The following is a 26,524-nucleotide window of genomic DNA, read 5'->3' as shown; positions in this document are numbered from 1 at the left end:
TTAGCATAGACAGTTATGACTTAATATTATAATAATTAATCAGACCCACTCATAGAGGCTGCAATTATTTTCAGAGTTACACACCAATATTATGTAGCGAATTTGTTCGTTTTGTGTTCTACTTAGTGTGCTTCTCTTTGTCTAGTGAGTCACCTCACATATATCAACTATTAGATAAGTCCTTTATTCTTGCCCGTTCAGTCCTTCTGAGCTCTTAGAAGGGGTATCTGCAAGTTACTAGACTTACTATGAGCGAACAAGTTGCATTTACAAACCCAACACAATATGCAGCCTCGGTTTAGGCACAGAATGGTGTCTTATCCTTAACCCTCACCCTACCCTTGGGTTATGGGTTACTGCAGTACTTCTCTTGTCACTTGTACTCTCTGTGCACCAGACTTCTCTCAAATCTGCTTCAATGTAATACCTATTATGCTGTGGTAGGGGCTCTTCCCCTGCTTCAGACACTTTAGACACTATTGTATGCGGACATACAGACATACAGTACATGACAGACATACATCATTTGAATTCACATTCTTCTTGTATTTCTACTTAGTTCAAAATTTGATTCATTTTTGAAGAAAATTATACGTCACTCACTGCACTTAGGCCTGGGTGGAACTGAATAAATAATGGAAAAAAGCCTCTTACCTTATTTGTGCACAGTCAGTGTTGCCCAGAGCCCAGGTGCAGCCAGCAGATGCTTCTCTTTCTTTCCAGTCCTGTCGACAATGCCACTTTGTCATAGCAGACAACAATGGAGACTCAACTGGACTTATGGATTCGAGGGTTTATTTGCAAAGGAACCTCCTGACACACAGAACATTTCAGTACTTATACCATTGTGGATAACAGTGGATATCTGTCTCTGTACTGCATTCTTTGCTGCGTCATTAGTAATATGCCTGTCTGATAGTAATCTCTATCTACTTCTGCTTACATACCCAAGTACACATAGATCTTTCACATTGCTGTACAAGTACATATTGGCCTGCACACTTAACTGTACCCCATAATTCATTTCACCATACTAAAAGCACTCAAGAATGGCTGGAAAACATGAATAAAAATTCAGTTTTCATCTTGTGGTATGGAAACTGTTGTCAGGAGGCACTGCATGAGTTATTTTTTCTCTTTTTATTGAAGTGATTCAACTCCTAGACACTTCCTTAAGTCTTTTTGATCTCTCCTCCAGATTTTAATGTGAGAAACACAGAACAACAGTCGTGCATTCACAGCTCTTTTATTCTTTATTCCTCTCATGTTGCATGAAGAAGAAAGAAGCTAAAGCACTACAATCAAACTATTCTCGAAGATTCAGTCAGGGGCTTCACTCTTCATCATGTGATTTCTGCACAAGGAAAACTACAAGTTTACAAAAGATTTGGTAACATGGTTTTTAATTAAATGTAGTGTCTCTCTGCATCATCTCTGACCTTAGCACCAGAGTCACGGCTTTTTGCTCTCAGCTTGTTGACTTGAGACTCTGCGATGTCAGCCCTCTCCTCTGCTTCCTCCAGCTCATGCTGCAACTTGCGCAGCTTGCCCAGATTTGTATTGGACTGTTCTTCCTAAAAAGTCAAGATTAGCATGTGACATGTTGTTAAACTGAAGAGGCAACTGAACTAAATTAAATCAAACAGAGGTGTGGTGTTTTAGCTCACAGCCTCCTCTGCAGCACGCTTGTATGACTTGACTTTCAGTTGAAGTTTATCCACCAGGTTCTGCAGGCGATTCAGATTCTTTTTGTCTTCCTCTGTCTGTATAATTAATTCAGAAGACATATTTGATCATAATCTTGATCTTCTTTCTGAATTGTTATGACATAACTTGTGCATGTAGAGGATACCTGGTAAGTGAGCTCTTTGATGCGTCTTTCATATTTGCGAATACCTTTCACTGATTCACTGCTTTTCCTTTGCTCCATATCCACCTCATTTTCCAACTCTCTCACCTAGAAAATAACAGAAATTGATGTAGCTTTCATAATTTCATTTAATGTAGGAAATCCTGTATGGTACAGTAATATTGTAAGGCAGTATGATGGTAATGAGAGGTAGTCACCCTAGCCTCCAGTTTCTGGACCTGCTTCTTTCCACCTTTCATGGCTATCTGCTCAGCTTCATCCAAACGGTGCTGTAGGTCTTTGATGGTTTGCTCCATGTTCTTCTTCATACGCTCCAGGTGAGCACTGGTGTCCTGCTCCTTCTTCAGCTCCTCTGCCATCATGGCAGCATCAGTAATGGCCTTCTTTGCCTTCTCCTCAGCATTTCTGCACTCCTGCACAGCCTCCTCCACCTCATTCTGAAGCTGGATGGTGTCTCCCTCCAACTTCTTCTTCTGGTTCAGCAGGCTGGTATTCTGCGGGGACATTAGTATGCAATATTATAACCTAACACTGACAAACTATAATACAGTGATTATTAAACAGTTGACATACCTGGGAGTGCAGCAGCTGAACTCTCTCACTGACATCCAGTAGTTCCTGCTCAGTCAGTTTACGACCTCTCTCAGTCTGCTCCACCAGAGACCTCAGCTCATCCAGTTCAGCCTGCAGCAGGTTGTTGCGTCTCTCCACAATGGTAATGTTCTCCTTCAAATCATCATTAACACGGAGAGCATCATCCAACTGCAGCTGGGAGTCCTGTCAAGAGAGATAATCCAATTCTTTCTGTGATTAAAATGACAAAGAAAACAATCTGTGAACACATCCCATCACTGGTAGGACATGCAGACTTACCTTCAGATGAGCATGGACTCCCTTGAGCTGCTTCTGAGCCTCTGCTGCCTGCCTGTTGGCCTGGCTCAGCTGTATCTCCATCTCATTGAGATCTCCCTCCATCTTCTTCTTAATCCTGAGAGCCTCGTTTCTGCTGCGAGTCTCAGCCTCCAGGGAGGTCTGCAGAGTGTCCACCACTCTCTGATGGTTACGCTTGGCCTGTTCCATCTCCTCATCCTTCTCAGCCAGTTTACGCTCAATGTCAGCCTTCACCTGGTTGAACTCCAGCTGAGCTCGAAGGATCTTACCCTCCTCATGCTCCAGAGATCCCTGAAAGAACAGACTCTTCTGTTAATATGCATGTACTCTTCTGTTAATATGCATTAACAGTAAGAGGAGTGTTGCAATTAAAGGTATATTTGTGGACCTCCGCTTCTTCCAGAGCAGATTGTATCTCAGCCTTCTCCTGCTCCAGCTGTTTACGGATTTTCTCCAGCTCATGGATGCTCTTTCCTCCCTCACTAAGTTGTTCAGTCAGGTCAGAAATTTCCTCTGTTTTGGACATATTCATTTATTTATTTATTACTCTCTCGACCCCCCTCCTTTATTCTGCATATAAAACAAGTCATGTTTTCATTGTGTCTTCCTACCTTGGAGATTCTTGTTTTCTCTTTTCATGGTCTCCAGATGATCCAGAGATTCTTCATAAGAGTTCTTCAGTTTGAAGAGTTCAGTGCTGAGAGAACGAGCCTCTTTCTGGGCACTTTCCAGCTCAGTCTGGGACTCCTCGTACTTCTGCTTCCACTCAGCAAGGACCTGGTTAATCATATTCACTTTTAGATTACTCTGTATTGATTCATCCATTCATGATTACCTCAAATACCATTTTTCTTTCTCACATTACCTTGTCAAAGTTTCTTTGTTTCTTGTCCAGAGCTGCAGCAGCAGCATTTGATCTCTCCACATCCACCATGAGATCCTCAATTTCACCCTGGAGCCTGTGTTTGGTCTTTTCCAGGGAGGAACATTTAGCATTAACAGCCTCCACAGCCTCTTCTGCATCTTGCAGACGCTGGGCCAGTTTCTTCCTATTTGAGACAAGACATGTCTCAATCATTGTCAGACCTTCTCAAAATCATGTCTGTGCTGTCAAAGAGGACACAACTGTTCTTACTTTGCCTCTTCTAGCTCCTCTGTCTTCTGGATGGCATCAGTCTCATACTTGGTCCTCCACTGAGCCACCTCAGAGTTGGCCTTGGACATGCTGCGTTGCAGCTCGGCTTTGGCCTCCTGCTCCTCCTCAAACTGCTCCCTCAACAAATCACAGTCATGTCGAGCAGACTGCACTGCATGGGCAAGTGCATTCTTGGCCTGTAAGGTTATCGTTATAGCTGTGATAAACACAGTGTCAGATTCATGTTTCATGACTGTGTGGAAATTGTATTTAAGGTCATTTGAGATACCTTGACTTCCTCCTCTAAGTGTCTCTTGAGGTCTTCAATCTGTTGAGTGTAAGACTGTTTCCCCCTAGTCAGCTGAGAGACCAAGGAGTCCTTCTCCTCCAGCTGTCTGGCAAGCTCACCTGGTGTTAAGGAAGAAAATGATCCTCTTTTCTTGAATACTACGCATGCAGTTTCAAAGATTCAAAGCAACTGTCTTACCATTCTCAGTTTGAAGCTTTGCTTTCTGCATGGTGAAATCATTTATGATACGCTGGCCTTCATCACTTTTAGTCCTCAGTTCACTCATTTGATCTTCAAGAGTGCGACACATTTTCTCCAAGTTTGTCTGAAAATAAAACAAATTTTGTTTATGTAAGGAATTCTTTCAGTCAGACGTCTTTAACTATGGGATAAAACCATGGGCACCATGATTCTGGAGTCATTTATTGGTCATACTCACTTTGGACTTGACAATCTGCTCCATGTTGGAGACCACATCATCCAGCTCCAGTCTGAGCTCACTCTTCTCTTTCTCCAGCTTCTGTTTGACTCTTTGCAGGTTGTCAATCTGCTCTCCGAGGTCGGACACGCTGTCTGCATTCTTCTTCCTCAGTGCAGCAGCAGTGGCTTCATGCTGCAGAGTGGCCTCTTCAAGATCTCTGCGCATCTTCTGAAACTCGGCCTCTCTCTTCTTGTTCATCTCAATCTGGGCAGCAGTGGCTCCTCCAGCCTCCTCCAGCCTCTCACTGATTTCCTCCAGCTCTCTGGCCAAGTCGGCCCTCTGTTTCTCCACCTTGGCTCGGGCAGCTCGCTCTGCCTCCAGCTCTTCCTCCAACTCTTCAATGCGAGCCTAAGATGTACAGCCTCCATTAGGAATGCAGAGTAACTATATCTTTGGTCATTTAAATGAGCCAAATGAAGGCTGTGTTGATGTCAGCTGACCTGCAGCTCCTTCAGTTTCTTCTGAAGTTGGGCTGCTAGTGCTTGTTCATCTTCAATCTTGCCGAGAAGTTGGCTTATCTCAAAGTCCTTTCTGTTGAGAGAAAATATATATTCAGCGAGACACTTGTTCCTAAATGAGATCTTTGATTGGGCAACCCTACTGCCATACTAGAATGTCAGTATTGGATGAATCTAGAAAGCCCCAGATTAGCCACCCCCAGATATCCGATGACATTTTTTTTTTTTAATTCTTGCTTTCTATATCTGCCCATGGCAGCTATTGCATGATTAAGGTGATGGAAAGATTGTGGTTATGAGGAATAAACCATGGTCAAGGCAACAAAAAACATTGGTGAAAGAAACCTCCACCACCCCGGTCTTACCACTTCATCATCATACCACTTCCTGCACTGGTTCTGAATGTTGCCATTGGATGTAAATTGTGAGGTGGAAGAGGAAACCTACTTCTTCAGCTTCTCTTCAAGTTGCTGCTTGTCGTTCTCCAGGTCCATTATGCTCTCCTGGCTCAACTTCAGATCTCCTTCCAACTTCCTCTTTGCTCTCTCAAGGTCCATTCTGACCTTCTTCTCTTGTTCAAGAGAGCCTTCAAGCTATCTCAAAGCATAGAAAAACAGATTTACTATATAATAGTAAAAGAGCCATTAGAGTTATTGAATCTAGACTCTGATGAATTTATGTAAAGTTACACTTACATCATCCACTTGCTGCTCCAGCTTGGTTTTGGCCTTGGTCAGAGTGTTGACTTTGTCCTCCTCACTCTGCAGGTCATCCAGCGTTTGCTGATGAGCCTCCTGAAGAGCTTTCTTCTCTTTGGTCAGCTTGGCTATGATTTCATCCAAAGCTGCCATCTCTTCAGTCAGGTTTTTAACCTTGAAAAACAAATTACAAACTTGATCTTACATCTGAACTTTCTTCATAAATACTTGTTAGAGGTCTTCAGACCCACAATGACCACATGGGGGCAGCTGTAAACTTGTGTTTACTGATATGGTGAACTTGTTAGCAATCAGTTGCATATTTACACATCCAGGAGACAAAGAGTAACATTGGTATTCATTTCATGAGTCGTATCTCTGGCCACCTGATGAATGTAAACCCAATAATCAGTCACTCTGTTTTGGTCTTTACCAATTTCTGAGAAAAATGTCTGTCTGATTAGCTGCTGAACACTCCATTGTGTTCACTAGATAGTGTTTAAATGTCTCTGTCTGCTGTTTGGTGCAGGAAACCATACTATAAGAGCACTACGAGTGAATCAAAACAGCTAAGTTATGGACAGTAAAACCAAAACAATGAGCTGAAAGTTGTTAAAATCTCCTGTAGACCTGAGAGAAACTGCAGTGTTGGGTGATAATTCTGTGTGTCTCTATTCACATTAGACATAAACTGTTGTTCTCATAACAACATTATTTTGTTGCCACATTCATTACCTTGTTTTCAGTGGCATGCTTTTCCTTTTCCACTTTAGCCAAAGTCAGCTCCAGATCATCGATGTCCTTCTTGAGTTCTGAACACTCATCCTCCAGCTTCCTCTTCTTGGCAGTCAGCTCTGCATTTATCTCTTCCTCATCCTCCAGTCTCTCTGTCAGCTCTTTGGCTTTGGCCTCAAGCTGGATCTTGCTCTTTATCAGACCCTCACAGCGCTCCTCAGCATCTGCAAGATTGTCTTGTTCCTGCAGAAAATAGATTCATATTCAGATTATTCAGCAAATTCTTTTAGTAAATCTTTATAAGTTTTAGGTAAACTGAGTGACTGATCTTACAGATTGGACTTGGAGCTGCAGGTCGTTCTTCTCTTGGAGAAGGGTGACCATTTTTTCCTCGAGCTCCTTTTTGCGGGCTTCAGATTTAGCATAAGCTTCTTTGAGTTTCATGAACTCCTCCTTCATATTTGCCATCTCTTTCTCAGTCTCAGCTGATTTTAACAGTGGTTTGATCTTGAAGTACATCTTCATCCAGGGCCAATTCTTGACTCCCATGAAGGCACGTACGTTCCACTGGATCACCAGCAAAGCATCCCTGTTAGGGTTAGGATTAGGATGAATCCATTTCTGTGGTGCCTTTCTTTGTTTGTGAATCTGGGATGTTAAAAACCAACCTGCGCTCAACAATTTTCTGGAACTCAATCCTGGCAAGTATTCCTCTGGCTCTTGCTTGAATTCCAGTGATGATGAGAGCGAGACGGTCATCTCTCATCTCCTCAAGAACACCCAGCAGACCGGCTTTGAAGAACACCTGATATGAACAGATTACTGTTACTGTTCCCAACATTCAACTCTGCTCTTTTTAGTTAAGGTAGAGACAGACACCAACCTTTGTGTGTCCCAGTTTATACTGCGCATGGTCAATATCCAAAGAACCTAAAAGTTTTTCAGCTGCCTTCTTGTTGTCAATGAACTGTCCCTCAGGGATAGCATTAGGGTTAAGGATACGATATCTGAAATGATACAGCCATATCATAACAATTACTGAATGAATTGGAAATAAACTCTGTGCAAATCACTGCCCGAACCACGCCGGATCAAGTTCTTGATCTAGCTGGTTTATGATGTCCTCCCAGAGCCCAGCCTTGTCTGCTGTGGTCTGGCAGGAACAAACTTCACCATTTATACAGAGTTGCTATTTGAAGAATCTGAGGGAAGAGCACTAGCAGTTGCATACTGAGGGATTATAAACAGCACACAACTGCATCCAACAATTAAAACTGGTGTACCTGCTCCTTGCCATTGCTTCAGATCTCCAAAACACCAATGTAAGCAGTCCTGCTGGAACAGTCTCTATGCAGACCTAGCATTATATGCAAGTGATGCAGCTAAAGGTGTGGGTGCCCATCAAGGTTATTACTGTACCTGCCAAGGCCTCCATTTCTGGCCAAGGAACTTAATGACCCTGCATAGCAACTGTCCAATGAAACCTCTGCAGGTTCCTTAATGGTTGCACTTTGCTCACACTATCCTGAGCTCTAGCACATAGGACTGCACAGAGCCATTACTGATGCTGCAGAAAAAGCATCAAGATGTCGGTGGATCAAGAACAACCTGTGGACCATGCACATCACTTGGACAGAAGCTGGATCCTGATCAACCTTGGCTTGGTCACCCCGGAGAGGGTGTCTGATGTTAAAAGATCCAAAGCAACTGATAACCACTGGTTATATCACCTGTCCATCTATCTACCCATAAGCCTGGTCTGACTTCATCATCATGTTCTATTAAAGAAAACATTTTCTTGCCTTTGTTTGAAGTCACCATACTGGATCCTGTTGGGGAATCCCTTTCTGCAGATCCGGATGCCTTCCAGCACACCGTTACAGCGCAGCTGATGCATAACCAGAGGATTCTCCATCACCCCAGGAGTCTTGGTCTCGTTGGGGATGAGACAGCGTACAAAGTGAGGATGAGTTGACTTGAGGTTGGTCATCAGTTTGTTCAGGTTCTCCTGTAAATGTACACAGTAAATATCACTGGTGTACCAAACCAAGGTCATACAAGATACCAAACCTTGGACATAGTTTACCCTGTGTAGTGCAGACACAGTCTGGAAGGAAGAACCTTTCTTCTTTCCTCCCTTTCCTCCTTTGCCTCCTGCATCCTGGGCTGTGTGGAAGGAAGATATACAAGCCATCTCTTACTCACTGATATTCTGGAAATTTCATGGACAATAATAATCAGTATGGTAAAAAGTTCCCTTACCTGAGTCTGCTCCAGCATACCCAACAAACAGCATGGACAGTAGCTTCAGGGTAGACTTCTGATACAGTCCCACCACAGTCTCATTCAGTGGGTCCTTGTTCTTCTCCAGCCAGTTAGTGATGTTGTAATCAACAGTACCAGCATAATGCACCAGGGAGAAATGAGCCTCTGCTTTTCCCTTAACAACTCTGGGTTTCTGGAAGTTGGGACTTTTACCCAAATGGTTGTCATACAGTTTGGCTTTAAATGTTGCATCACTGGCTTTGGGGAACATGCACTCCTCTTCAAGGATGGACATGATGCCCATGGGCTGAAGGAGGGAATTGATCATAATTCACTATTTTGTGACACGTTGAGATAACTATGACCTGGATGAATGAGAATATTCACAGGCATTTTGTGACACGATTTTCTCTGATATCCAATTTAACACTGACCTTCTCAATGAGTTCAATGCAGGCTGCCAAGTCCATACCAAAGTCAATGAACTCCCACACGATCCCTTCTTTCTTGTACTCCTCTTGCTCCAACACAAACATGTGGTGGTTGAAGAACTGCTGCAGCTTCTCGTTAGTGTAGTTGATGCACAGCTGCTCGAAGGTGTTGAACTGTACGTTTAACAGAATATTTCAGAGACATGATAATAGTTTTCCTGTTTTGGTGGTCATTCTTTAAGAGAAACAGCATGGTCATGTAATCTCTGAAACTCACATCAAAGATCTCAAATCCAGCGATGTCCAGCACACCAATGAAGTACTGGCGAGGTTGTTTGGTATCCAGAGACTGGTTGATTCTCACAACCATCCACAAGAACATTTTCTCATACACTGACTTGGCCAATGCACCAATAGAGTAGTACACCTTGATAATTGCATACAAGTAATTAGATTAGCATTTGCATTCACTTAACCATCTAAATTTCCAAGAGAACTGAGTGTCTGCTTTTTCAGCTTACCTGCTGCACATTCTGACCTTTGGTGACCCACTCGTTGCCTACTTTCACTCTTGGATGACACAGGCCTTTGATGAGATCAGCAGAGTTCAGGCCCATGAGATATGCAGCTTTGTCAACATCTGAAAATAGAAAACTTGTTCAGAGAATGCATTTACTAAAAGACCAAAAGTGTCCTGGTCCTTTACCCTCAGTGCCATCAGGCTCTGCCTGCTCCTCCCTCTGCTTCTGTTTAAACTTCATGTTTCCATAATGCATGATGGCTCCAGTCAGCTTGTAGATGCCATTCTTTTCTTCTTGGGTGAAGCCCAGGACATCAAAAGCTTCCTTAAACAACAAAATCACATTTAAGTTAGTAGGAAAACATATGTGTGGAGTTTTTAACAAATGCTAAGTTTCACATATACACACATCAGTAGCCATCAGCTCTTCTGCATCATTGATGGAGGCCACGGTTGTCTCTCCTTGGGAGATGTAGGCATAGTCGTAGGGGTTGTTGGTGATCAACAGCATTTCTGTGATGCAAGAGTTTTCAGTCTGTGAGTATGTGATATTTTTGAGAGTCAAAAATATATTATGTTTCATTCAGCACTGACCCAGCAGTTCTGGTTTCTTCTGGGACAGAATCTGGTAGAATATGTGGTAATCTCTCTCAGCCTTCAGTTGATAAGTGACACGAGATTTCTCCAGAAGATCTGACAACATATAACATACTAGTATTGAGCTAAGGAACTCTTTACCTAACTTTCGATTAATTATGTTCCATGTACTCACAAGTTTCAATATCAGCTGAAGACAGTTTGCCACTGACTCCAAAATGAATTCGAATGAATTTACCCTGTAATCAGAAAATGTTGTTTAGATGTTGTGAACATAACACAGTCTGACAGATAAACTCCTTGAAAAGATCAAATTACAAATCTGGAGGAGTTGTCATTTCTGATGGTTTTGGCGTTTCCAAAAGCCTCCAGAGCAGGGTTGGCCTGGATGATTTGGTCCTCCAGGGTGCCCTGTGTATTCAGTCGATATAAAAATTTAGGCTCCAAAGTTCAAAACTTCATCCTTTATACTGATCATTATAAAAACAATGAAACCAACCTTCTTCTCCTGACCAGGGTCCTTCTTTCCAGAAACAGCTGCGATGCTGGCAAAGTACTGAATGACTCTCTTGGTGTTCACAGTCTTTCCTGCACCAGATTCTCCACTGAGGATAAAAAACACTCAATATGAAAACTGGACATTTTGTAAAAGCATAAACTCTACTCATGTAATGTCAAAGAGTGACTTACGTGATAAGGATAGACTGGTTCTCTCTGTCTGTAAGATTTAAAACAATGTTCAGTGTTAGGACAGTTTGAATGTTTAGTGGTATCAGAGAGGACTTTAGAGTTTCCTAAATCAGAGGGCTGCAGTAGAGCTGTTGTACAAAAAGCACAACAGACCTGACAGCATGTACTGGTAAGCATTGTCAGAGATGGAGTAGATGTGAGGAGGAGCTTCACTCCTCTTTTTTCCTCTGTAAGCAGTCACCACCGCCTGGTCGTACACTGGCAGCCACTTGTATGGGTTGACGGTTACACAGAACAGCCCTGAGTAGGTCTGTAGACCAAGATACACACAAGTCTTTTTGATTGGACTGAAGGTTTTGTACAGTGGAGAGACCTGCAGATTTGTGGACATTACTCACGTAGATCATCCAGGCTGCGTAACGCTCTTTGAGGTTAAACAGCACAGCAGGTTCATGGAGGAAGGTGAACATCGCCATGTCCTCAATTTTATCAAACTTTGGCGGGTTCTGAGGGTGGATATCTGCCTCCTTATGGGTTACAGTCTGAAAGGACAGATCCCAGTTTAAACTGTTGTAAAAGTTATCAAAGGTATAAGTTAATCATTGTATTTTTTGTGTCAGGCCTCTTTCTGACTTACTTTTCCAAACTCAGTTTCAGCAGTGACTTTGTCACCGTCTCTGCCAGTGATTGTAGCTTTAACATACTCCACTTCAGGGTCAGGCACAAAACACTCCCTCTTCATGTCAAAGGGTCGAGTCTGGGCCTCCAGACGCTCCTTCTCTGACTTTCTCAGGAAGGGAGCAGCTGACCCAAACTCTGCCATAATGGTGTCACTCGACATGGTGGTACCTGTGAACCAAGGACTTGTAGAACATATAAGGTCCTTTGTGGCAGGTTTATGATTTAATGCATTTCTACATAGAGGAACGAGCAACAGAACATTACAGACGGTGTTGTCGTTAAGTAATTTAAATAAGAAGAAAAGGTTTTGTAATAGCAGTTATCTATAAACCTAATGTACTTACACTTTACGCTACTGATGAAAGGCATTTACATATAATTCACAAAGGGATCAGAAGAGACTAGCAAGTAATAAAGTTAAGTTATTAATTGCATGCAGCATGGAGCCACCTACCTGTTTCCTCTTCCTCTCTTGTTTGTTATAGAATAGCCTGCTGGGTTTCTATGAAGAAATAACAAATTACATTTTATCTTCAGTATGTGATGTGATAGTTAAATAGTCAAAAAAAATGTGTGCACTTACCTGCCTGTGCTGTGTTGCTGTCCTTCCTCCCCTACCTGACCCCTCTTTATACACATCCAGGAGGCAGTGCTTCCACGCTCATCTACCCTAAAAGGAAGGAGGGAGAAAACAAAGGACGCTAATCAAAAAAGGAACATCTATATTTGGAAATAAAGGTATGGACAACTAACAGTGTCATCTAATGATTGGCCATTGAAGGTGAGGCTTGTGAGTTGGTCTTAGATCAGTATCTATTTTAGTGTTCTCCTTCTGAAAAGCCAGCAAAATCATAAAAATATATTCACTTTATTTTCATATAAGATGTCGAAATTATTCTGGCTATATGAAATATTTGGAATCAATTTCCAACATATGATGTAGTCAGAAATGTGTATGTAATAATAATAATAATATTTTATATGCATTTGAAAGTTTTGTTTCATGAAACATTTTCTAGTCATATTTTTTAATTTGGGATCCCTGCACCTGTTGGCCTGGTACTACAACAATAAGCTCTGTCTGAGTGTCTGCAGACTATAGCATTGTCTGTCTTCTGTTATCCTGGAGGACAAAGATAAACTTGTGAATTTTTTGACTTGGATTCCTTCTCCTGGTCCTTGTTTGCCTCCCAGTGGGCCTCAGCTGACCCTCTTCCATCTATAATAAAAGATGGGGTGTGACAGCTGCCTGCTTTCAAAGTTTCAGCACCCATACATAAATACCTTCAGGTCATACAGAGCACTTGCCTGCCTATACATATCATTAGTGACGACAGGTCTATGCCTGTAATAACTGACACGTTAACAAAGCAGATCCTTAAATCATGTGTCTATTGAGTGGATCACCTGAAGACCTCCTCAAGAAGCACACATGCCCTTTTGACTTTAACAACTTCACACTCCGGGCTTCAACATGACCTTGTAAGTCTCAACAGTTGGTTGTCTGCACCCAGCATACACACATCAAGAGCAGTGCTGAGGCTGTCATTCCCAGCTGTCTTGTGTCCTTCTGCAGTCAACACCTCTGCTGGTGCTTGATGAGCCTTCCTATATGCAGCAGGGGCCCTGGTCTAGTGTTATAGACATGTTACAGATATGGAAAGTGGTTAACGGCCATATTTCAGGTAACAGTTGTATTGTTTTGTGGATTACTCATTTTGCAGAGTTTAAAAGGATATATTAGAGCTGTGAAGTGTGAGGAGTTATTCCAGACTCTCCTGGTTCCTGTTAATTTCTCCCACAGAAAACAGCTTGCCTGGCTCTGTCCAAAGGCTCACTGATTGCAATGTTGTATCTCAAGTGTTTTATCCATTTCCAGTCTTTATGCTAAGCTAACTGGCTGCTGGGTGTAGCTTCATATTTACCATACAGACTGTGGTATCAGTCTTCTGGCTGTCTAATGGCTGTTGCTTTGAGGTAAAGTCAGGATCACACACAGGTCTCTCACAGATCCTCCAAGCCTTATGGAAGTTCAGTAGTAAATCTTTGAACATCCTTTGATAAAATGTACACAAAGCAAACTGATACTGCTAAGTAGTAAAGCTATACTTTATACACAGCAGCAGCCTTCTATTGTCTCTAATTCAATTACAGTCTGTGGTCATAACTTTTTGTAAGTTTACAAACCATTCGAAGTGTAATCTATTGATTTTTTGAGGACACAACTCTCAAACTGAAGCACTATGTCTACTAATGGATGCAGAGCTATAAGAAAGTGGGATTGGGTAGATGAAGAGCACAACTGTCACATGAGTGACCAGGTTCACATCCAGAGTCCCATCTGTGGTTCAGACAACTAAAGCTTTCTGGTCAAAAGTTAATAAAAGATGGTGGTTTTGGTTAAATTCAAATTACAACTACAAGTCCATATTTCACTGTCAAAAAATTGACAATTCCCGTCCAAGTAGGTTCAGTGAATCAGTATATGAAATATCACGACTATCTGACGAACTGTGGAGCTTAAAGTAATGTCCATGTTCAGGAAATCATACATTTTGTAAATAATGCACAACCTGCTGTGAGACTAGGTTGAAATTTAGATCAAATGCAGTTAAAATCAATGCTTTAATGTTTATATTTAATTTGTTAATGGTCATTTCCTTGTCAGGTTATTGTCAACATAAAACTGTATATTTAAAATTAACATTAGGCATTTGAAGTAAATACATCTGCTAATAACATGTTGAGGAAACTGCATTACTTTAACAGTTTAAATCAAATACATATTAACACTGTTTTCCTGCATCAATTTTTCTTCTATTTATGAAGTCTGAATGAAAGTCAGCCAAAAGATTCCCAAGCACAATGTCTTGAAAAGAGAGCACAGTGGGTTGAGAGGTGTTTATAGCACATTGTTTCCTTGCTCCTGTCCTTGAGTTCAGGGATAATCACATGACATTCATAAAGCCACTACAAATGTCTTTGGCACACAGAGGCAGATTGCACAGGCACAGTGACAAACTTCCCATCTCTGTCTCACAGTGAATATGAAACCACACCTTCACTGGATCTCTTACTCAGTAGAGCATCAGTTTCAGGCTGTGACTGTTGGAAAGGTCTGACCACTATGATGCACCGGAAAAGGGAGACAGAATCATTATTCTGCTAAAATGACCAAAAGACAGTGACCTTCCTTGTATGCTCAGACAACTGAACCATTTATTTATGAAAAATCTGAACCCCTGGAGATCATCTTTTTGTTTTGTTCTACTGGTTGAAACAGGGTAATGAGACTGGTCCCATGTGGTGTTTGTGAGTAAAAAAAACATTTACCCAGGACAGGGAGAATGGAGGACAATCCTTCATTAGATGAGTGAATCATGTTTATTTTTTTTAAGTTTTTTATCCTCCTCCTGTGCTGTTGAGAGGATATAATAATGAAAGTTGAGTGTGGACATCATCACAATTGCAGCTGTTGTTCAGTAAGGCCTTTAGCCTATATACTGGCACTAAGTGCTGCTGTAACTCCACACTCCACCTTGTTGGCCTGACATTGTTTCCTTCTATTTACCCTTGAGAACAAAGATAAACCTGTGAAATAGTTTCAGGATTCCTTCTGCTGAGCTTAACTGAAAGACAGCTATCCACACCATCACCTGTCTCTCTCAGCTCAGACCTGAGAATGTGTTTGTTATTAAATCCATCAAAAAAGTGCCACAGGGAAAGTGTTCAGACATCTCTGAGGTGATAATATGGGAGGGGGATTGTTTGGAAAGTGTGAACTCCTCCAAGACCTTTGTCCTGGTCAACAGAAGCATTTCAAGCCTGAGAATCCTCCAGTCTTCATTTAACCTCAGAGATGGAACAGCCTGTGTCACACCCCTGTTAGCAGCTCTGGGGTCAGCTTTTCCTGAGTTATTGCTGCTGTAAATTTGTGTTTTGTTCTTAAATTGAGACAGTTGGCTAAACTTCATGTGCTGCTGTCTTTTGACAATATAATCTAACATTATCATAATCATGTGCTTTCAGAGGACATGACTCATTATCCATTCTGTAAGTTAATCAATTCACAGAGCAGAGAGCACTGTGTGTAAGGTTAGCGTTTGACAGTGGTTGAGACAAATATACAAATATCATTTGACTGAATACTATTTCATCTTTGATTTGATTTTATTATTATTATTATTATTATTATTATTATTATTATTATTATTATTATTATTATTATTATTTATTTATTTATTTTTGTAAGTGAGGAAATTGTTTGAAAGTATTTGGACTTGACACAAGATTGCAGCTGTTTCTGCAGAGTGTAAGGTTGTCTGTGATAACTGGTCTCAGACACAGGCAGAGAAACAATCTCCTCCTCCAAGACCTCTGCATTGTTTAACTACAATCCTTCAACACTTCAGGTCCTGACCCAGTCTGGCAGTAGGTGTCCCTGTCTGTAGGTGTCCTGTCTGTAGTCAGCTGCTGTGTGGAGAGCAGGTTTTTGATTTGATTGGTCTGTCAGCTACATGTCAGCATCCTGTGACAGTTTTCAGACGTCCTCCTCTGATTGATTATAAATCTGAAGATCATACGTATCAACTAACTGAGACTGGACTGGACTGAGGTTGGACACATGCTGGAGCCTTTACCCCTCCTCTGTGTCCCCATGGCTTGCTAAAAAACATGGGAACAGAGCGGTGGGTGAGGAAGCAGTTGAGTCAGTGGAGAATGATGCTTTGACCTGCGGGTGGAGTTAGAGGAAAGGTCAGAGGATCACTGAAGTTATTAGTGCTTCTCTTCTGTGCATCATGGATAATTATGTATCCACATTTCACAGTAGTTTTCCAGTATTATTTGGTAAGTAATATTATAGACATTGACATCACACCATATTTCAGGACCTGTTGTGATGTAAATTCCACGGTGCTGAGCTCAGCAGTTCTTGGATTTATGAGTTAAAGGTAAGGATAACTGTTACAGTAATGTCTTTCAGGGAAAGTGTGCAGTCTCTCCACCAGGCGATAACATGCTCCTACAAGACTGGAGAAAGTATGACGACCTGTGTGCCACCTGACTCCTCATAACTCCGCTTTCACACCTTGTGTTCAGAGTGCCGCTCTACAACCTTGAGGCCATTGTTTTGTTACCAGGGTGGAACACACTAATCTGTGTTGAGGTTCTCAGTCAGCTGTCTTATATTTGTCACAATGTCTCAGACAATGACAGACTGGACCAGGTGATGTATAAAACTGAGTCTGACAGGTGCTTAGATGTGCAGGAGTACAAATCCTCCTCAGATATCACTTGGTGTGAAGCTGAGTTTCTATCACACTCTGTTTCTCACTCACATTCTATTGCTGTAATTATCCAGTTAAATTATAGTCTAAAATATCACCAAATTCCTGATCTACCTCAGACCTCATCATCTCTATGACTTTTTCTGACATGTTTTCTGTGATTCAGACATCACTTCATTAACCTTTCACCCCAGGACCTGGGATCAGGGCAGTGGACTGTTCTTTCAGGATGACCTCTGACCCTCCCTTGCTTTAGGAACCTTTGGACAATGACCATTTCTGTGCTGTACAGCTTGTTTTAATGAAGCCTGGTTTTGTCACTCAGGCAGTCATAGATTAGAAAGAAGAGAAAATGTCATATCACACCTGACTGTTGTTTCAGCTGTTACCGATGGTTTCTGTGGATCATCAGGTCAATGTCAGGGCTGTTTCTGGACATTTTGGTGCCCTAATGCCTACAAATGAATCATGGGAAAACAGCAGGTTATGGAGCATCCGCCCCCAGCAGAGTGTCCTTCTACAGTCTCTGTAGTCTCTTAGTATCAGCTAGTTAGTGCAGTGTGAGTCTGTGTTTTTAATAATTTAGAGGCTCACTGGACCTCAGTGACAGACTTTTAAAAGTTAATCAGGAGCCTCCTCTCCTCCTCATTGGTCCCTCTCCAACTGGTGGCATCCTCCAGCCAGGACCAGTCATCACTGTGTTAGTGTTCTCAGAATTTATAGTTCATGTTAAATTATCATCAGCTGCAGAGTTCAGTGATAATTCTGTTCCCATTGTGATGTTATGAATAATGCCTCATAAATACACCTGTTATTCATGTTACTGTGAGAGAGAACGGAAGCTCACAGGTGGTGCTCTGGTGTTGTGTCTCCATCTTGTGGCTTTAACAGGTACAGGTACATGTCTTGTTGATGTGACATCAGTACTGCTGTAAAACAGTGTATAACAACAATAATCATCATCATCATCATCATCATCATTGTCATGAAGGCCCCTCAGACTGTGAGAAACAAGATTCTCTGGTCTGATGAAACCAAGACTGAACTGGCCTCAGTTCTAATCATCAGGGTTAGAGGAAACCAACGACAAGATGTTTGGAACTGGTTGTCGCCCTGGAAGTTTCTCCATCTCAACACAGGAACTCTGGAGCTCAGCCAGAGTGACCATCAGGTTCTTGGTCGCCTCTGTTATCAAGGCCTTCTCCTCTGATTGCTCAGTTAGCCGGGCAGCCAGCTCTAGGAACAGTCCCGGTTGTTCCAAACTCACTGTGCACATGGGAACCTTCAGTGCAGCAGCAGTTTTTTGTAGCCTTCCCCAGATCTTTACCTTGACAATCCTGTCTCTGAACTCTGTAGCCAGTTCCTTTTTCCTCATGTCTTGGTTGTTGCTCTGATATGCATTGTCAGCTGTGAGACCTTATATAGACAGGTGTGTGCCTTTCCTAATCATGTCCAGTCAGCTGAATTTACCACAGGAGATGCACCGCACTGTGCAGTATTTTAAGAACATCTTATCTATTTATCTATATCACTTTTAAATGGCAACAGCTGAGGCTGATGGGAAGTATCAGGTCCTGAAACAAAGCAGTGAATAAATTGCTGCTAACATGACTGAGAACAGATGACTGCTTTCACTGAGTTTCACCTATACAGAAGAAGAACATGGAGACTCTACAGACAGTCCCTTTAAGAAATCAGTGTGAAGCTGAACATGAAAAGACTGAATACAAAGCAGAGATTTGGATTTTTGTAATGTTTCATTCTTTATTTAGTTTTAAGGCACTTTAATGCATAGTCTTTGAGGGTTCCAGCTGAGAGCTTCACTCTTCATTATGTCCCTTCTGTGCAAAAGAGAGTGAATGAAAATTATGTGTGCAATAATTTCATTAACATTATTCTTAGTGTAATTGACTATAAATTAAAGAATCTCTGTCTGGCAGAACTCAGCTGGGCACTATAGGTGTTGTGTTGTGCATTGAACATGCATGGACCACACAGATTTCTACGTTGCGACTTGACCAACACAGACCAAGCAATCAGCCCCTTTGAACAGGCACTGCACTAGTGTAGAAAACGCAATAGAAAGAATACTAATGTGGTACATGGTGTCCCCTATGTTGATCAATAGTAACACAGGAAGAAATATGTGTGAAACTGTGAGTCCTGTCAAGAGTCCTGTCAAGAGAGATAATCCAATTCTTTCTGTGATTAAAATTGCAAAGAAAACAATCTGTGAGCAATCTGTTGTCAGTTCCCTCAACAAATCACACCTCCATTAGGAATGCAGAGTAACAAGCAGAACAATGTCTTTGGTCATTTAAATGAGCAAAATGAAGGCTGTGTTGATGTCAGCTGACCTGCAGCTCCTTCAGTTTCTTCTGAAGTTCATCTTCAATCTTGTTGACTTCTCTCAAAGTCCTTTCTGTTGAGAGAAAATATATATTCAACAAGACACTTGTTCCTAAGTGAGATCTTTATTACCTTTGATTGGGCAACCCTACTGCCATACTAGAATGTCAGTATTGGATGGATCTGGACATGTTTTTTAAATTATGGCTTTCTATATCTGCCCATGGCAGCTATTGTATGATTAAGGTGATGGGAAAATTGTGGTTAGGAATAAACCACTGTCAAGGTAAGGCAACAAAAAACCTTGGTGAAAGAAACCTCCACCACCCCAATCTTGAGGGTCATACCACTTCCTGCACTGGTTCTGAATGTTGGCATTGGATATAAATTGTGAGGTAGAAGAGGAAACCTACTTCTTCAGCTTCTCCTTAAGTTGCTGCTTGTCATTCTCCAGGTCCATTATGCTCTCCTGGCTCAATTTCAGATCTCCTTCCAACTTCCTCTTAACTCTCTCAAGGTCCATTCTGACCTTCTCTTGTTCAAGAGAACCTTCAAGCTATCTCAAAGCACAGAAAAACAGATTTACTATATAATAGTAAAAGAGTCATTAGAGTTATTGAAAGTTATAGACTGATGAATTTATGTAAAGTTACACTTACATCCACTTGCTGCTCCAGCTTGGTTTGACCTTGGTCAGAGTGTTGACTTTGTCCTCCTCACTCTGCGGGTCATCCAGCATTTGCTGATGAGCCTCCTGAAGAGCTTTCTTCTCTTTGGTCAGCTTGGCTATGATTTCATCCAAAGCTGCCATCTCTTCAGTCAGGTTTTTAACCTTGAAAAACAAATTACAAAGTTGGTCTTACATCTGAAACTTTCTTCATAAATACTTTAGAGGTCTTCAGACCCGCAATGACTGATTTTCAGACCACATGGGGCAGCTGTAAACACAACACTGATATGGTGAACTTGTTAGCAATCAGTTGCAAATTTACACATCCAGGAGACAAAGAATAACATTGGTATTCATTTAGAGTTGTATCTCTGGCCACCTGATGAATGTAAACCCAATAATCAGTCACTCTGTGGTCTTTGGTCTTTTACCAATTTCTGAGAAGAATATCTGTCTGATTAGCTGCTGAACACTCCATTGTGTTCACTAGATAGTGTCAAAATATCTCTGTCTGCTGTTTGGTGCAGGAAACCATACTATGAGAGCACTACGAGTGAATCAAAACAGCTAAGTTATGGATAGTAAAACCAAAACAATGAGCTGAAAGTTGCTGTAGAGCTAAGAGGAATTGATAATTCTCTGTGGGTTAGTCTCTCTGAGAGACTAATTTCACATTAGACACAAACTGATTTTCTCATAACAGCATTGTTTATAGCCGCTTTAATTACCTTGTTTTCATTGGCATGCTTTTCTTTTTCCTTAGCCATAGTTAGCTAGATCATTGATGTCCTTCTTGAGTTCCAAACACTCATCCTCCAGCTTCCTCTTCTTGGCAGTCAGCACTGCATTCATCTCCTCCTCATCCTCTAGTCTCTTGGTCAACTCTTTGGCTTTGGCCTCAAGCTGGATCTTGTTCTTGATCGGACCCTCACAGTGCTCCTCAGCATCTGCAAGATTGTCTTGTTCCTGCAAACAACAGATTTGTAATTTATTCATCAAATTCTTTTCGTAAATCTTTGCAAGGTAAACTGAGTGACTGATCTTACAGATTGGACTTGGAGCTGCAGGTTGTTCTTCTCTTGGAGAAGGATGACCATTTTTTCCTCAAGCTCCTTTTTGCTGGCTTCAAGTTTAGCATAAGCTTCTTTGAGTTTCATGATCTCCTCCTTCATGTTTGCCATCTCTGTTGAATCTCATCTTCATCCAGGGCCAGTTCTTGACTCCCATGAAGGCATGTACATTCCACTGGGTTACCAGCAACAAAACCCTGTAGTTTACATCAGTAAGCATGAATCCGTTTTTTGTGGCACCTTTCCTTTTTTTACAGTAAATCTGGGAGGTTAAGAACCAACCTGTGCTCAACAATTTTCTGGAACTCAATTCTGGCGAGTAGTCCTCTGGCTCTTGCTTGAATTCCAGTGATGATGAGAGCAAGACTATCATCTCTCATCTCCTCAAGAACACCCAGCAGACCGGCTTAACCTAACACCTAACACCTAGTAAGGATCCAAGAAACATTAATCTAATTCCGTTTAAATAAGCCAGTTTTATTCTTTTAAAACTTAAATTAGTGTTTCACCTTTGTGTGTCCCAGTTTATACTGCTAATATACAAAAACCATAAGAACATTTTTGCAATGATTGAATCATTGACATAGAAAGTTGTTTTTTTTTTACTTTTGCATTTACAGTACCTTTGTTTGAAGTCTCCATACTGGATCCTGTCGGGGAATCCCTTTCTGCAGATCCGGATGCCTTCCAGCACACCATTACAGCAGCTGATGCGTAGCAGCAGCAGCGTACAAAGTGGGGATGAGTTGACTTGAGGTTGGTCATCAGTTTGTTCAGGTTCTCCTGTAAATGTACGCAGTAAATATCATTGGTGTACCAAACTGAGGTCAAACTGAGATACCAAACCTTGGACATAGTTTACCCTATGCAGTGCAGACACAGTCTGGAAGGAGAAATCTTTTTTCTTTCCTCCCTTTCCTCCTTTGCCTCCTGCTTCCTGGGCTGTAGAAAATGTTCAAAAGTGATCATTAATATTTACATATCCATACACATCAAGAGGTTTTACCGCATTTTAAATGTTTTAACATTACAAAAATGTTACTGTAGAAATTTACCTCTGCTCCAGCATAGCTGATTAAAAGATTTGACAACACCTTGAGGGTAGATTTCTGGAAGCGTCCCACCACAGTCTCATTCAATGGGTCCTTGCTCTTCTCCAGCCAGTTAGTGACGTTGTAATCAACAGTACCAGCATAATGAACCTGGGAGAGATGAGCCTCTGGTTTCCCCTTAACAATCCTGGGCTTCTGGAAGTTGGGACTTGTACCCAGATGTTGTAAAAAAGCTGGACTTGAAGGATGAATCAGTGGCTTTGGGGAACATGCACTCCAATTGATCACAATTTACTGAGTGTAAGTGTTTTATTTTGTGACATGACTTTCACCCCCTCTAATATCCAATTTAACACTGACCTTCTCAATGAGTTCAGTGCAGGCTGCCAAGTCCATACCAAAGTCAATGAACTCCCACATGATCCCTTCTTTCTTGTACTCCTCTTGCTCCAACACAAGATGGTGGTGGTTGAAGAACTGCTGCAGTTTCTCCTTAGTGTAGTTGATGCACAGCTGCTCTAAGGTGTTGAACTGTATGTTTAACAGAATATTTCAGAGACATGATAATAGTTTTCCTGTTTAATGATAGTTTTCCTAATTCCTGTTTAGTAATCGGTGGTCATTCTTTAAGAGAAACAGCTGGTCTTGATGAGTGCAATATGGTGGCACGCACAGACACAGCGGTTGAGAGATCTCGTGTGAGATATTGTTTGTTTATTGTTGTTCTGATTGTACTTCGGGACTTTCGCCCAGGTAGATCAAAAGTAATACAGTACAGTCGTGAATCACAGTAACAAATCGGGATCCCGCAACAAGAACTATATGTTACCATATGGGTCTCCACAAACATCTGAGCCTGTGGATTAAGGACTTTTTTTTACCAACTTCCCACAAACAGTGAGACTTGGTCCCCACACTTCCCCAGTCTTGACAGTGGCCTGCTCTATACTCCCTCTACACCTGTGACTGCACATCTACTCACCCCACAAACACAATCGTCCAGTTGGCAGACAATACAACCGTCGTAGGTCTCATCTCAAATGGCGATGAGACTGCCTACAGAGATGAAGTCTGCAGACTGACAGGATGGTGTGAGCTTAGAGGGCCCAGCAAAGACCACATTTCCTCAGGACACTAAGGAAAAACCACATCTCCGCTAGTTTGCTGAAGACTTCTTATCACTGCTCAATAAAGAGCGCACTGACCAACTCCATCCTGGCATGGTTTGGTAACTGCTCAGGGGCAGACAGGGCAGCTCTCCAGAGGGTGGTTGACACGGCACAAAAAATCATTGGACTGCCTCCACCTCCACCATCTTAATAGCCTTTGGACTTGTGTATGCAACGACTGGAATGCACATTTAATATCTTTATGCACTTTAATTATAGTTTTTATATAATTTTTAAAATTATTTTACTCTTTTATTTGTGTATGTGTGAGATGTGCGTGTGAGTGAGTCTAGCAGAGCTGTTTTAAATTTTGTTTTCAATGTAATGACAATAAAGACATTCTATTCTATTTCATACAGCATAGTCATCTAATATCTGACACTCACATCAAAGATCTCAAATCCAGCGATGTCCAGCACCCCAATGAAGTACTGGTGAGGCTGTTTAGTATCCAGAGACTGGTTGATTCTCACAACCATCCACAAGAACATTTTCTCATAGACTGACTTGAACAGTGCACCAATAGAGTAGTACATCTATTTTTATCAATTAAAACGGTGTGACCATCACACAGAACATCAAAGGTATAAGTTAATCATCTTATCGTCTTAATCATGTCTTTCTGACTTACTTTTCCAAACTCCGTTTCGCAGTGACTCGCCATCTCTGCTGGTGATTGTAGCTTTATCATACTCCACCTCAGGTTCAGGCACAAACATTCCCTCTTCATGTCAAAGGGTCGAGTCTGGGCATCCAGACGCTCCTTCTCTGACTTCCATAGAAGGGGAGCTGTGGACCTAAACTCTGCCATAATGGAGTTACTTGACATGGTGGTACCTGTGAACTAAGGAAGTGGTTTGAAACCATTTTGATTTCATGATCCACGGAGCAGCACTTGTAGAACATACAAGGTCCTCAATATGGTGTTTCCTGTGCAGTAAAACTGTATAATTACATGTGTACAACACCAGATTTATCTGTTAAACTAGTCAATTATTTGTCTTAATGAGGACAATTCACAGTTCCATCCATCCAATTTTGATGATAATATAGATTTAGATGAGATTCATTGTCACCATCACTTTACCTGTGTTTTCAGTCCTTAGGCAGGATGATTTTTTATATCTGTTGTAAATTATACAGAAAAAATACAATTTTGAAACTTCCAAACACATTGTCAGTATCTACAGTTAAACCAAGAAACTGTAATAAAAACTATAATCCTGTATTAGAAATCTCCTCCACAGCACTCAGCCTCAGGCTGTCTGGTAAGATGCAGTGTCCCCGGCCTCCAGCTGTCTTCATAAAGGATGAAGTCCAACCCTGTGAGGCAGAGAAATGAACTATTCAGACCATTTAGCTGATGATGTAGACTCTCTGACATGTAACCATTTGTTCTCACTTTCCCAATAAGGAGAACCTGCTGATGTGATGACATCAGGTCAGCAAATTTATTTCAGCCTTCTATTTTAGCCCATCTCATTATTTCTTATGGCATGAAAGGAACATCAATTAAACCTCTGGATTGTCCATGTGGATCTGTTTGTATCAAAACCTGAGAGACAGTGTAAAACATCCTTGATACTGACTGCATTCATGAAATAAAAACCTGACCTGGGTGTTTGGGGTAGGTAAACTTTAGTCTAGTCTCCTGACTTCTGTCTGGACTAACATTTGAAAAAAACATTGAACTGTTGAAATGTGACTTGAACTGATGTTATAACTTACTAAATTTTAAATTATAAAGTTTTCATGTTGCAGTTCCAGTGTAGAGTCAGATGAAAAGGCTGACATCACTGTCCTCTCTGTCTTTTAAATATGAAGACATGAAGCTACAGAGCCTACTGTTTCCCTGTGTTTCATGTATTTGTGCTGAGCTAAGCTAAATCATTGCTGGCTTCAGCTACAATGCTGAGGTATTCCTCTAAAGATGAGGATATAACTTAAATTAAAAAGATCACCTCTGTCAGACTAATACAGAAATATCTCTTGTAATGATTATGACTGGAATTACTTGTCAAATATTATATTGTATTTGAGGTATAGCTAGAGAAAGATAGTATTAGCTTATTTGTTTCATTGACTAACAGTAATGAAAATGAAACATTTGCTAAACAATTGTGGGATAATGGTAAATGTAAAATATAGAATAAGAATAGCTCAGGAGGAGATATTTGTAGTCAGAAAACAGTTTTCTGACATTATGTAACATTAGTTACTGGTCAAACCCCTGAATTTATCAAGTGAGTTTCCACTTTTTCATTTTCTCAATAAGAAGAATAAAGGGTAACCCCAGCCCTGACCTGTCTCTTCTTTCAAGTGTCTCTTGCAATGCACAGTATATACCTTTACAGTTATTTTCATGGTTATTCATGGTTATTTTCATGAGTATAACCATATAACCAGTAAACAACTCAGCTCTACCAGGGCTGGATTACCAACTGACCAAACAGATAACTGACCACAGAGCCTCAGGGGGCAAATAGTTTGGTTATTTGACTAAGACTTTAATTTCATTCTTATCTTTGTTATATCAATAAATATGGCGCTAATTATAGAGCCTACAGTGTGGGTTATTCCAGCCGTCAGCCCCGTCACAGATTTTTGCAGACTGAGATGCTTGAGGATACCTGTCTCCTGTGGGCCAGACTTCAGGTCATCAGGAGCCCCCTTAAGAGTCTGTCACTCTAAGACTTTCATCTCTGTTGTGTTTTTTATTTGTCAGGCTGGTTTAGAAACCACCTCTAATAGAAAGAGTAAATGTAGATGACTAGGTTGAACATACAACTCAATGTCTAGCTTTCTATTCTAGTGTTGTCTGAAGAACAATAAATGTGTACCTGTCCAAATACTTATGGCCGGACTATACATACAACAATGGAGTCAACCAGCAGGGTCAAAGATCAAAGGTGATATCATAGTGATAGTCTTTTCCAGCAGGTGGAATATCCAGAGTGATCACAGCAGCAGTTACTCAGACCTCTCTCAGCTGACCAGTGAATTTCAGATCCTGTCCAGACATGTCAAGAGCTGGTTAAAAAAACAGCATTCATCTCTGATATCCAGCCAGGAAACTCTCAAAATATCAAGAATTAGAAATAGAGTTTGGTCTGTTTGTTACAGCCACAGCACTTTATGCTCCAGAAGGAGAAGAGGATCAGGGGTAATATACACCATTAGGCTGT

At 41.3% G+C, this 26,524-nt stretch overlaps 1 protein-coding gene and 1 pseudogene across 1 annotated transcript; both read right to left on the bottom strand.

Moving 5' to 3' along the window:
* Window positions 1-1,230: 1,230 nt before the first annotated feature.
* Window positions 1,231-12,284, bottom strand: LOC108898235 (myosin-6). The gene is made up of 38 exons (XM_018698149.2): window positions 12,196-12,284; window positions 11,698-11,909; window positions 11,459-11,602; window positions 11,214-11,370; window positions 11,061-11,088; window positions 10,870-10,975; window positions 10,689-10,781; window positions 10,546-10,609; window positions 10,368-10,466; window positions 10,183-10,286; window positions 9,960-10,098; window positions 9,775-9,893; window positions 9,531-9,680; window positions 9,257-9,427; window positions 8,820-9,129; window positions 8,644-8,723; window positions 8,360-8,565; window positions 7,441-7,564; window positions 7,226-7,362; window positions 6,891-7,146; window positions 6,558-6,800; window positions 5,820-5,996; window positions 5,572-5,717; window positions 5,107-5,197; window positions 4,625-5,014; window positions 4,384-4,510; window positions 4,186-4,304; window positions 3,897-4,093; window positions 3,627-3,810; window positions 3,373-3,538; window positions 3,150-3,274; window positions 2,744-3,052; window positions 2,444-2,647; window positions 2,068-2,364; window positions 1,853-1,957; window positions 1,668-1,763; window positions 1,440-1,574; window positions 1,231-1,354 (listed from the first exon to the last, which is right to left on the bottom strand). Exons 2-38 carry the CDS (start codon window positions 11,899-11,901, stop codon window positions 1,334-1,336), a joined length of 5,823 nt encoding a protein of 1,940 aa, XP_018553665.1. The 5' UTR covers window positions 11,902-11,909; window positions 12,196-12,284; the 3' UTR covers window positions 1,231-1,333.
* A 7,136-nt stretch (window positions 12,285-19,420) lies between these two features.
* On the bottom strand, window positions 19,421-24,150 carry LOC108898219 (myosin-7-like; annotated as a pseudogene).
* Between the last annotated feature and the right edge of the window lie 2,374 nt (window positions 24,151-26,524).

Source organism: Lates calcarifer, linkage group LG24, assembly GCF_001640805.2.
Source record: "Lates calcarifer isolate ASB-BC8 linkage group LG24, TLL_Latcal_v3, whole genome shotgun sequence".
Taxonomy (NCBI): domain Eukaryota; kingdom Metazoa; phylum Chordata; class Actinopteri; family Centropomidae; genus Lates; species Lates calcarifer.
The sequence above is the reverse complement of the archived record's forward strand: the minus strand, read 5'-3'. Positions and strand labels throughout refer to the sequence as shown.

Excerpts from the sequence above, each read along its gene's own strand:
- LOC108898235 (XM_018698149.2), bottom strand. The coding sequence starts at position 11,901 with ATGTCGAGTGACACCATTATGGCAGAGTTTGGGTCAGCTGCTCCCTTC. Across the intron at positions 10,976-11,060 it reads AACCAGTCTATCCTTATCAC|TGGAGAATCTGGTGCAGGAA; the intron begins GTAAGTCACTCT and ends TTTTATCCTCAG. Across the intron at positions 9,130-9,256 it reads GCATTGAACTCATTGAGAAG|CCCATGGGCATCATGTCCAT; the intron begins GTCAGTGTTAAA and ends TCCCTCCTTCAG.